This window comes from Pyrus communis, chromosome 11 (genome assembly GCF_041283825.1).
Source record: "Pyrus communis isolate YQ-2024b chromosome 11, ASM4128382v1, whole genome shotgun sequence".
NCBI lineage: Eukaryota > Viridiplantae > Streptophyta > Magnoliopsida > Rosales > Rosaceae > Pyrus > Pyrus communis.
In genome coordinates, this window is record NC_142575.1 from 15652096 (window position 1) to 15665226 (window position 13131).

Here is a 13131-nt window from a genome sequence, read left to right on the forward strand (position 1 = left end):
TCGTGCAACCTTTGGGGAGCATACATTTACCACTCACCATTGGTACAGGCCCTTACACAACTACTATTACCATTAATTTCTTTGTGGTTAATTGCCCGATGGTGTACAATGTCATCTTTAGACGCACAGGCATCAACGATCTTATGGCCATGGTATCCACATATGTTACTGATGAAGTTTCCAACACCTTCAGGCAATGGTTACATCAGAGGAGATCAAGTTAGTGCACGATCATGCTACAACACTTTAGTCAGGCAACAACACTTATATGTGCCCAAGGAAACTTTTTCTATACATGGCCAAGTCATAAAAACTAGCCTAAATAAAGCCAACTAGGCTCTTCCTGATGGCAATGGTCAACTTGACGATCCACGAGATGACTTTTTCACCCAGTAAGCACAGCCTGCTGAAGAATTGAAGAACGTCTCTATCTCAAAAGACTATCTGGATTGCATGGTAAAGATTGGCACCACCTTGCCACCATCTCTTCGGTTGGCATTGATCTCCTTTTTGCAAGAGAATGCCGAGATCTTTGCTTGGTCATACGAGGACATGTCGGGCATCTCTTTCGATATTATCTGTCATCGCTTGAGCATTGATCCCAAGACCAAGCTAGTGAGACAGAAGCGAAGATCTTATGATGTTGAACGATACGAGGCAATGAAGGCAGAAGTTGAAAAACTCAAAGACGTAGGCTTCATCCTTGAAGTCAATTATCCAATGTGGGTAGCAAATGTTGTCCTTATTAAGAAAAATCTGACCAAGGAAAGCATCCTGCTCCAAAAGACCTTGTAGAGAATGTGTGTTGACTACACTAACCTTAACAAAGGATGCCCTAAGGATAACTTTCCCCTCCCTCTCATTGATAGACTTATCAACTCAAGGGCATGATGTGAACTCTTGAGCTTTATGGATGCTTACTCAAGGTACAACCAAATCCTCATGTACCCTTCGGACTAAGAGCACACAGCCTTCACTACTGACAGGGGACTATATTGTTATAAAGTCATGCCATTTAGCCTCAAGAATGCAAGCGCGACTTATCAGAGATTAGTCAATTCAATGTTCGCTGAACAGATTGGCAAGAGCATAGAAGTTTATGTTAATGATTGATAGGAGCATATTTAGGCAACGTACTTAGCTTGTTTTCGTGCATTTATGTTGTTAATTCATTGTTGTTTTAGTAGTTTAAGCTATTTTCGTGTGTTTTTAGGTCCTAATGGCAAAAGGAGCAAGAAAGTGCATTTTGAGGCTATTTGGAGCATTTTTGGGCATGGATTGGATATCTTAACAATGGAGCAAAGAGGATGGACGAAATTGAAGACTAGAAGAGCTAGGAAAGGCTACAAATCTGGTGGAAGAAGTCCTAATACAATGAAGATAAGGAAGAAGCAAGAAACAAGGAACCTTATCTAACCTTATCCAACCTTATCCAACCTTATCTTATCCTATCCTAAAAACCTTATCCTATCCTAACTCTAACATTATCCTATCCTATCATATCCAAATTAGATTGGGACCTAAACCTAGCTACTTAGGGAGAATCAATTACACATTTAAACACCTATTTCAGTTTCTAGACGACTCATCCATACCATTGCCGCAAATCACCATTCCTTGTAAGTTTAGGAATCACAATCCTTTTCCTACTCCTATATCACATGTCCTAGGCCCTTTAGGATTAGGAAATCTGCCTTAAACACAGTTTCTAGAACACCTAATCCTATCCCTACATGTGTGCCGCACCTAGCCTTCTAGAACTCCCTAATTCCTAGCCGAAATTCCTATTCCCAATCCCACTTGATTTCTGCCTTGAGTTAACCTTTTTACAATGGGATTAGGCAATCCTTTTCCTTCACTAAGTGTGCCAAACTAGCCTATATAAACAGCCTTGCCGTGCCATTTAATCACCACCACCCCTTCACACAACATTCATACACTCATTCATCCACCCTTTGCCGTGACCTTGCAACCACCCATCCATCATTCCCCTACTTCCATACCTCCATCCCAACCTCCATACACCACCAACTACCCTTGCCGCACCACCATACATACCTAAATCCATCCAAAAACCCAGAAAATCATCCACAAACCCACCATAGACCCTTTGCCGTGACTTAGCAAGGAGGAGGAGAAGGAAGACCAAGCCTTGGGCGTTTGTGCATTCGAGTTGGAGTGTTGGACGTTTCTAGGTGTAATCTATCCTTTATTGTTAATGTTTAAATCTATGTTGCTTTGTTTTGTCATGAACATGAGAGGCTAAACTCGTTTTAGCCTAGGGATGCTTTGAAACCATGATTACATTTATAATATGAGTTGATTAAGTCCAGTTGTGATTTCATAAATTGTGAACGCAATTTACTTAACCGTTTGACGGATAACTTATTCTTGTATGTTTATTAGGGAGGCCTACTTAATTTGCATGCTTGAATTTGGGGCTAGAATATTAGGGTGTTTCACATAATCGTCACAAACTAATATTCACAAGTAGTTAAGGTTGTTTTCACAATCATGTTAAGTAAATTCTTGGCATAAGTTTCATGCAATTCATAGTAACGAGTGCTTCGTCAATGCTTATGGTTTTCAAAGAACTTAATGATTCTTGCTTGTATCTCTGTTATGCAATTCATGTAGGGAACTTGTGGGGAATGCTTTGAGTTGTCGTATGCAATCATCCAATTCAATAACGTGAGGAAAATCTGAGGGTTAATTAGTGCAATTCACGGTTAATCTGGGGTGTTGAGGTTCATGGTTTATCGGAAAAGCAACTGGAAATCAATTTATGTTAGAAAGTATCATGTGTGGAGAAGTATCCCTTGGCTATCCCATCATCCATTAGTTTTTCTTATTTTCGTCCAAAATCTGTTTTAAAGTTTTAAGTTACTTGTTTTCTTTTAAATTCGTCCAAAATCAAAACCCCTTTTCTTACTTGTTCCAAATCTGTCCAAAAGAGTCTTTTTGAGTCTTTAGAGTCAAAACCAAGTGTATTTTCGTCCAAATTAAGTCCTAGAGTCTAAATTGAGTCCTTTTGGTTGTTTTGAGTCTTTAAAGTTTGTTTTGAGTCATATAAGTTAGTAAGAGTCTTGTGAGTCTATTTAAAGTGTTTTAAAACATATTTTTACATCTTTGAGTAAATTTTCATTAGATTAGCAATCCCTCCTAATCCCCGGCCTAGAACGATCCCTACTTATATCTATACTACAATTGTCAAAAAGAGGGTTTAATTTGAGTGCTATCTTTTATCACATCAAATTTTTGGCGCCGTTGCCGGGGATTAGCAATTTTGCTAATCCCCCGTTGTTTCTTTTTGCTTCTTTTTGTTTTCTTTTTGTTTTAGCTACTGACCTAGTTTCTTTTCTTGTTTGTAGGTACTAGTTTATGACTCGTAGTTCTCAACCTGTTAGTGCAAACATCTTAGATTTTGTCGACGATTTTGAGTGCACTTTGAGGAAGAAGAAGAAGAACCTAGAATCTAGTACGGCTCCCAACCTTGAGGAAGAGGAAGAGCCAATGCCAAGGGAGGAAGAAGAACCCACGGCAAGAGTGGGTGAAGTAGACATGGCAGCGGACAACCGAACAATCAAGGAGCTTTCCGCTTCGGGATTGGCCAATGCCGCACCCTTGTGCATCTAATACCCAAGGGCGGCTCAAGACAAGACCGACGAATTTGAATTGAAGTCAAGCTTGTTGCACCACATTCCAAAATTCCATGGACTATCCATGGAGGATCCCAACAAGCATTTGAAGGAGTTCGAGATAGTGTGTTCAAGCATGACTCTAGTTAACGTTGATGGTAGCATTTTGAAGATGAAGGCTTTCCCGTTCTCACTTTTAGAGAAGGCCAAAGATTGGTTATACGAGCTAGCATCCGGAACGGTCACCTCTTGGGAGAGCATGAAGAGGGCGTTTCTTGAAAAGTTCTTTCCTACTTCAAGAGTCATTCTCTTGAGAAAGAAGATTAGCGGAATTCAACAAAGTCAAGGGGAGTCTTTTCCAACATACTATGAGCGTTTTAAAACCCTTGTTGCATCATGTCCTCAACATCAAATGAAGGAGGAGCTTCTAATTCAATACTTTTATGAAGGTCTTCTTCCCATTGAAAGGCAAATGCTTGATGCTTCGGCGGGAGGAGCGTTAGTGGATAAAACCCCTATAGCAGCCAAGAACCACATTGCAAACCGAGCTCTCAATGCACAACAATATGAAGGAATTGGGCAAAGGGACCCCCCACGGCAACAAGTGAATGAGGTAAGTTCTCAATCCGACCTTCAAACTCAATTAGCTAATCTTACTTCTCTTATGTCTCAGATGGCCGAAGGAATGAAGATCCAAAGTCCAATTGTATGTGGCGTATGTTCTATTCAAGGTCATCCTTCGGAAAAGTGCCCTCAATTGATTGAGAATGGTGGGTGGGAGAGTGCAAACGCCATTGGATTTCCAAGCCAAAATCAACCAAGGAATGATCCATATTCCAATACATACAATCCGGGTTGGAGAGACCATCCAAACTTCAAGTGGAGGGAGCCTCAACAACCTTACCAACAAGGAGGCTTTAGGCAGCAACCCCCGGGGTTTTACACCAACACCCACGGCCAAGACCAAACCCAACCCCAATCCGCCCAAAACCATCAAGGTACGTCTTTAGATAATGCTATGATTCTTAAGTTACTTACTAGTTTGTCTCAGGGGCAAGAAAATCAAAACAAAGTATTGCAAAACAAAGAAAAGGTATTGCAAAACCACGAAAAGGCAATGCAAAACCAAGACAAAAGGATGGACCACTTAGAGAAGCAAATAGGGCAGATTGCGGAGTTTGTGGGACAATTCCGAGACCAAGGCAAGCTCCCAAGCTCAACCATTGTCAATCCAAAGGGAGGGTTCGAAACGGCCAACGCAATCACCTTGAGGAGTGGAAAAGAAGTTGGCACTACATCCACACCATCCAAAACAAGTCCTAATGAAGACGAGACGTTGCAACATGAAGAGGAGGCTGCAAACAAGCCCATGGCAAGGACATAATCCCCTTTGCCGCAAGCACCTAAGGACACTACTTCATCCAATGCATCCCATTCGGCCACCAAAGGTAAGTTGGGTTCAAATTTGATTAATTCTAACCCCGTTCCACCCAATGTTCCTTTTCCTCACAGATTTTTGCAAACAAAGAAGGAGGAGGATGAAAAAGACATCCTGGAGACGTTTAGGAAGGTGCATGTCAATATCCCGCTCCTTGATGCAATAAAGCAAATTCCGAAGTACGCTAAGTTTTTAAGAAAGATTTGTACAACAAGGAAACGGATTCGGGAGAAGGAGGTGGTACATGTAAGTGAGAATGTCTCTGCAATGTTGCAAAGAAAGCTGCCACCTAAATGCAAAGATCCAGGTAGTTTCACTATCCCTTGTGTAATTGGTAATACAAGGTTCGAGCATGCTATGCTAGATTTAGGTGCATCAATTAATGTCATGCCATACTCTGTTTATGCATCTATGAATCTAGGAGAGCTTAAAAATGATGGTGTTATTATTCAATTAGCCGATCGATCTAATGCATACCCAAGAGGAGTTTTGGAAGATGTTTTGGTGCAGGTAGACCACTTGATTTTTCCTGCAGATTTCTATATCCTTGACATGGAGGATTCAACCCACTCTCCACCATCGCCACTCTTACTTGGACGACCTTTCATAAAAACAGCCCACACCAAGATTGACGTGGCCAAAGGAGCCTTAACTATGGAGTTTGGTGGTGATACGATTAACTTTAAAGTTTTTGAATCCATTGAGAATCCTAATGATGTTCGTTCTTGTTTTGCCATTGGTACAATTAAAAATATAGGGCAGGAACGTTCAACACCTATCAAGAAGGATGCGTCTAGAACCACCATCGAGGAAGGAATTGGAGGGAAGCACAAGAAGCACGCCATTGCCCTACAAACACCCAATCTGGCCGTACCTAAGGATACAATTGGCGAGATGGTGGTTGCCCTAGGGGCATTGCCACAACATCCTAGTAAGTCTCCAATCCCAATTCCAATTCCCATTTCAACTAATCGGTTGTTACCTTCTTTGGTGCAGGTTCCAAATCGATTTCAAGGTGGTGGGAGCATTTACATGGGCTTCCGGAACCAAAATACCACCATTAGGGAGGATCACTATCCCCTCCCATTCATAGAGCCATATTACGAAAGTGTTGAAGGGCAAGTTGTGGAGGACATTCCACTCCATGCCGTGGGCTCCAAGTGAGGATAAGAAGAACGTTCGTCCGGCTGCACGACGTTAAAGCAAGAGCTTCTTGGGAGGCAACCCATGCATTCAACGAGAGAGGAAGTGGGCAATTCACCAATTCAAGCTACAAAATCAGATTTGCGTTCCTCAATCTCTATCTCTTTATTATTTTTACTTTTGTCATGTTAGTTAGTTTATATTGTTTGTTTGGATGTGAGTCTTTGTGTGAAACATTGAGGACAATGTTTGATTTAAGTGTGGGGGGGGTAAACAAATTGCTTTTGCATGATTTTACATGATTTTCGTGGGATTTTATCACCTATCACTTATAATGTTGTTTCACACTGTTTTTAAGTGTTTTTAGAGTGTTTTGGAGTGTTTTTATGTCTTTTGATCAGAAAATCCGAAAAATTTACAAAAAAAATTACAAAATAGTTTTGAAAAACCCAAAAAGAGTTGTTTTTAAGTTGTTTTGTGTGTTTGTTTGTGTCTTAGGTCACCTTCCAACACAATGATGAGGATTTGGTTTTTAATTGCATGACTATTAAAGAATGTTGTAAACATGGTTGGAAGTGATTTGTGCTTTGGTTTATGCTTAGTTATGGTTATAGCTTATGAATTCACATGTAATCACACAAGGAAAAAATCAGTTTTTGTAACATGCTTGAAGGAAGAAACTCAAACTAACGCTACAACCCTGAGAGACTTGAGCCTATAACGTTCTTTGGAGAGTATAATCTGTGATTTCTTGTTTTCTAAAGTCGTTGCATGATCTCATCATTCTTTGCTTGGTTGCTATTTAGAATGCATTTCATTATAGTTCCAAATACTAGAACTCATGCCCATTTCATTCCAAGCATGGTATTGATTGCATAACATACAATAAGATGAAGTTGTTAGTCAAGCCAGAGCCAAAAAGCCTATCCCTTTTCATATGTATTGTAGGATTAACCCTCTTGAGCCTTTTTAAAGCCTATTTTCGTTGTTAGCCACATTATCCTCACCTAGCCTAGATTAGGACTTTCCATACCTTTGTTCTTAAAGGATAGTAAAACACGACTTCGGGTGAACTCCTTTGGTCAATATATGGCAGAAAACGAGTGTGGGGGAAGATGATAGGGCACGAAAAAGAGGAAAAAACAAAAAAAAAAAAGAAGAAAAAAAGAGAAATTCGTGGAAAAATCAAAAGAAAATAGAAAAGTGTTGAAAAGAAAGAAAAAGAGTTGAAAAATAAGTGAGAATGAACTCACAAGTGTTGGTTGTTGAAGGAAGGGTCCAAAAGAGTGAATTTGACCCTAAATGTTGCATGAATCTACCTTTGTGTGTACAAATTGATTTCGGCCATTTGAAGAGAGTTTAAGTGTCAAATTCATTACTTTGCTACTATTTCTTTAAGAACTTTTGTTTATCCTTACCTTTCTTTGTTAGCCAATACCTTAGCCTCCTTACAACCCTCAACTTCTATCTTGATGTTATGTGTTCAATATGTGGAGTTTGAATTTGGTATGAGCATATGGAATCACTGGTTCTCGTTCTAAGTAGTAGCATTCCATTCATGAGATCATATTCATGTCATTGTCGTAAATCCAGAAAATGCTTTCTTTGATATAACATATGTGAGTGTTAGTCTTCATATTTACATCAATCTTCTCACATATAACTAGTGTAGGGTGTGAAGTTAGAAAATCTGTGGGAAAATAGAGTGCATTCTAGTGAAGAATTGAGGGAATTCTCTAAGGCATGTTACTACATTCAAAACATTGTTTTAATTGATTAAATGAGAACTAATAAGTAGTAACTATGATTAAGTGTTTGTTGACGTATAAAGAAAGCTAAAAACCATGGGAATGATGTTCTTTAATGTGTCATGTTCGTTGGAAATCCCTGAGGTACATGTTGGAAGGTCTAGAATATGTTTTGTTTGTTTTGTTTATTTCGTTTTGCTCGAGGACTAGCAAAAGCTAAGTGTGGGGGAATTTGATAGGAGCATATTTAGGCAACTTACTTAGCTTGTTTTCGTGCATTTATGTTGTTAATTCATAGTTGTTTTAGTAGTTTAAGCTATTTTCGTGTGTTTTTAGGTCCTAATGGCAAAAGGAGCAAGAAAGTGCATTTTGAGGCTATTTGGAGCATTTTTGGGCATGGATTGGATAGCTTAACAATGGAGCAAAGAGGATGGACGAAATTGAAGACTAGAAGAGCTAGGAAAGGCTACAAATCTGGTGGAAGAAGTCCTAATACAATGAAGATAAGGAAGAAGCAAGAAACAAAGAACCTTATCCAACCTTATCCAACCTTATCCAACCTTATCTTATCCTATCCTAGAAACCTTATCCTATCCTAACTCTAACATTATCCTATCCTATCCATATCAGATTGGGACCTAAACCTAGCTACTTAGGGAGAATCAATTACACATTTAAACACCTATTTCAGTTTCTAGAAGACTCATCCATACCATTGCCGCAAATCACCATTCCTTGTAGGTTTAGGAATCACAATCCTTTTCCTACTCCTATATCACATGTCCTAGGCCCTTTAGGATTAGGAAATCTGCCTTAAACACAGTTTCTAGAACACCTAATCCTATCCCTACATGTGTGCCGCACCTAGCCTTCTAGAACTCCCTAATTCCTAACCGAAATTCCTATTCCCAATCCCACTTGATTTCTGCCTTGAGTTAACCTTTTTACAATGGGATTAGGCAATCCTTTTCCTTCACTAAGTGTGCCAAACTAGCCTATATAAACAGCCTTGCCGTGCCATTTAATCACCACCACCCCTTCACACAACATTCATACACTCATTCATCCACCCTTTGCCGTGACCTTGCAACCACCCATCCATCATTCCCCTACTTCCATACCTCCATCCCAACCTCCATACACCACCATCTACCCTTGCCGCACCACCATACATACCTAAATCCATCCAAAAACCCAGAAAATCATCCACAAACCCACCATAGACCCTTTGTCGTGACTTAGCAAGGAGGAGGAGAAGGAAGACCAAGCCTTGGGCGTTTGTGCATTCGAGTTGGAGTGTTGGACGTTTCTAGGTGTAATCTATCCTTTATTGTTAATGTTTAAATCTATGTTGCTTTGTTTTGTCATGAACATGAGAGGCTAAACTCGTTTTAGCCTAGGGATACTTTGAAACCATGATTACATTTATAATATGAGTTGATTAAGTCCAGTTGTGATTTCATAAATTGTGAACGCAATTTACTTAACCGTTTGACGGATAACTTATTCTTGTATGTTTATTAGGGAGGCCTATTTAATTTGCATGCTTGAATTTGGGGCTAGAATATTAGGGTGTTTCACATAATCGTCACAAACTAATATTCACAAGTAGTTAAGGTTGTTTTCACAATCATGTTAAGTAAATTCTTGGCATAAGTTTCATGCAATTCATAGTAACGAGTGCTTCGTCAATGCTTATGGTTTTCAAAGAACTTAATGATTCTTGCTTGTATCTCTATTATGCAATTCATGTAGGGAACTTGTGGGGAATGCTTTGAGTTGTCGTATGCAATCATCCAATTCAATAACGTGAGGAAAATCTGAGGGTTAATTAGTGCAATTCACGGTTAATCTGGGGTGTTGAGGTTCATGGTTTATCGGAAAAGCAACTAGAAATCAATTCATGTTAGAAAGTATCATGTGTGGAGAAGTATCCCTTGGCTATCCCATCATCCATTAGTTTTTCTTATTTTCGTCCAAAATCTGTTTTAAAGTTTTAAGTTACTTGTTTTCTTTTAAATTCGTCCAAAATCAAAACCCCTTTTCTTACTTGTTCCAAATCTGTCCAAAAGAGTCTTTTTGAGTCTTTAGAGTCAAAACCAAGTGTATTTTCGTCCAAATTAAGTCCTAGAGTCTAAATTGAGTCTTTTTGGTTGTTTTTGGTTGTTTTGAGTCTTTAAAGTTTGTTTTGAGTCATATAAGTTAGTAAGAGTCTTGTGAGTCTATTTAAAGTGTTTTAAAACATATTTTTACATCTTTGAGTAAATTTTCATTAGATTAGCAATCCCTCCTAATCCCCGGCCTAGAACGATCCCTACTTATATCTATACTACAATTGTCAAAAAGAGGGTTTAATTTGAGTGCTATCTTTTATCACATCAATGATATGCTAGTCAAGAGCAAACACGTTGACCAACACATCATTAACCTGTCTGAAACCTTCACTATCATGAGAAGGTACCAAATGAGGTTGAACCCCAATAAATGTGTTTTCAGCATGGGCTCTGGCAAATCCCTAGGCTTCATGATTAGCCAACGAGGCATTAAAGCTAACCCCGAGAAGATCAAAGCAATCATTGACATGAAAGAACCAGTAACTTCAAAAGACATCCAGTGCCTTACTAGCAAAGTGGCAGCCTTGACCAGGTTCATCTCTAAAGCCACAGATAGATGTGTTCATTTCTTCAAAGTACTTAAGGGAAGTAAAAAGTGCATTACATGGACTGATGAATGTGTCGAGGCATTCAAGAACCTGAAGGAGTACATGAGTAAAGACCCTTTACTCTCCAAACCTGAAGTTAGTGACAAATTCATTTATCTGTTTCAGCTTCAGCAGTCAGTTTTATTCTCATTTGAAATAATAGTAATATTGAACGACCCGTCTACTATGCTAGCAAAGCCTTACAAGACACAGAGACACAGTACTCTAACATTGAGAAATTGGCAGTAAGATTGATCATGTTTGCTCGAAAACTCCGCCCTTACTTCCAAGTATATTCCATCATCGTGCTTACCAATCACCCACTCAACAAGTACTCCAAAGTCCTGACAATTCGGGACAAATGATTAAGTGGGCGATAGCATTAGGGTAGTTTGACATCTCTTACCAGCCAAAGCCAGCTGAAAAGGGTCAAGCAATTGTAGATTTCATCTCCAAATTCACATATTCTATTGACATATCTCCTACACCTGAGGCATTGGTTTCGTTACCCTTAGAAGCTCAGAAAGTAGAACCAACATTTCTAGTATGGACTCTGTATGTTGATGGCTCATCCAACCAACAAGGTTGTGGAACAGGACTGGTCCTTACTACGCTCGACAAAGTTGCAATGGAGTATGTTCTTCGCTTCAAATTCAAGGCGTCAAACAATGAGGCCGAGTATGAAGCCCTCTTGGCAAGCTTACGTTTAACCAAACACCTTAGAGTTAAACAACTTGATATCTTCAGCGACTATCAATTGGTGGTTAACCAAGTCATGAATAACTTTGATGCTAAGGATAGCTCCATAGCAGCATATCTTGTGTAAACATAACTTTTGCTCAAGCATTTCCACTACCAGATCATCCAAGTCCCTCGAGCGGCAAACAATCATGCAAACGTCTTAGCTCGCCTTGCTTCAATAGTGGAATACGAGATTGGAAGAAACATTCATATCGAGTTATTGGCAGTACCAAACACCATGGCCATGGAAGTGTGCAACTTACAACAAGGGGATAGTTGGATCACCCCAATTTATAAGTTCCTTGCTCACGACACCCTTCCAGATGATAAGTCCAAGCTAAGCAAATTCGATACAAGTTTACCCGCTTCTTGATCATCAATGACCAACTTTACAAGCAAGGTTTTACCCTGCCATACTTGAGGTGTCTTACACCTGCTGAGGGGGAAATTGTTCTTCGAGAGATACATGAGGAAGTCTGCAGATATCATGTTAGATCTCGATCCCTAGCATATGAAGCTTTTCGCCAGGGATATTATTGGCCAACACTTCACCAGGATGCCATCAAAATATCTTGCTCCTGTGACATGTGTCAACGCTACGCAACTATTCCTTACTCCCCTCCTGAACTTTTCACTTCTATGATCAACCCTTGGCCCTTCGCCAAGTGGGGACTTGACTTGATTGGCCCAATACTTGTGGGGAAGGGCAAGGTCCGTTATGAGATCATGGCAGTTGACTACTTTACAAAGTGGGCTAAAGTAGAACCCTTGGCAACCATTTCTGAGGCAAAGATAGAAGACTTCATATGGAAGAACATCCTTTGCCGATTTGGCATTCCCAATGCAATTATCACTAACAATGGGTGATAATTTGACAACAAGAAGTTCAGGATTTTCTGCTCTAAATTCAATATCAACTTATGTTTCGCCTCCCCAGCTCATCCTTAGGCTAATGGATAAGTTGAGGCTATTAATAAGATAATCAAGCGCACCTTGAAGATTAGCTTGGATAAGGCTAAAGGTTATTTGCCAGAACTTATACCCCAGGTTCTTTAGTCATATCGAACTTCGTATCGGACTTCAACAGAAAAAACTTCATTCTCACTTGCCTTTGGTATAGACGCAGTTGTCCCAGTTAAGCTTGAGCAAGCAACACACCGAGTTAAGAACTATATGCAAAGTGAAAATGACAAACAACTGACCCTCAACTTAGATCTAGTCGAGGAACATAGGGACAAGGCTCACTTGAGGAACATCGTTTACAACCAGCGCGTCTCCAACTATTATGACTCTAGGGTCAAACCTTGCTCTTTTAAAGTGAGGGACTCGGTATTAAAGAAAATGCTACTTTATGACAGAGTCTTGAGCGAAGGCACACTCAATTTAAATGATAGACCATTTGAAGTTAATGGCATCAGTCGCCCTGGCTCCTACAAACTCAGAAGTTTCGATGGCAAAACCTTTGGCCATTCGTGGAACATTGATCTCCTAAAGTACTATTACAAGTAGACTCTCATTGTACAAGTGTTGAGCTATAGCCGTTCGATATCTTTTGTAAAGAAGGCCATCTGGCACAAACTTAATAAAGAGGTGATTCAGAAAACTTTGTCCTAACTCTTTTACATTCCTAGCACTAAAACACATGGTCTTGCCGTGACCTAATAAAATTTTAACTTAAAATCTCAAATGACACTGCATACTCGAGTTCGAAGCTTCAACATG

The 13131-nt window shown here is 39.7% G+C and overlaps 1 protein-coding gene across 1 annotated transcript; it reads left to right on the forward strand.

Annotated features, from left to right (window-relative positions):
* Window positions 1-10464: 10464 nt before the first annotated feature.
* LOC148692955 (uncharacterized) lies at window positions 10465-11494 on the forward strand. The gene is made up of 3 exons (XM_088680275.1): window positions 10465-10613; window positions 10832-10958; window positions 11078-11494. Exons 1-3 carry the CDS (start codon window positions 10465-10467, stop codon window positions 11492-11494), a joined length of 693 nt encoding a protein of 230 aa, XP_088536401.1.
* The last annotated feature ends 1637 nt before the right edge of the window (window positions 11495-13131 follow it).

Excerpts from the sequence above, each read along its gene's own strand:
- LOC148692955 (XM_088680275.1), top strand. The coding sequence starts at position 10,465 with ATGGGCTCTGGCAAATCCCTAGGCTTCATGATTAGCCAACGAGGCATT. Across the intron at positions 10,614-10,831 it reads AAAGTGGCAGCCTTGACCAG|TAATATTGAACGACCCGTCT; the intron begins GTTCATCTCTAA and ends TTGAAATAATAG. Across the intron at positions 10,959-11,077 it reads AACTCCGCCCTTACTTCCAA|CCAAAGCCAGCTGAAAAGGG; the intron begins GTATATTCCATC and ends ATCTCTTACCAG.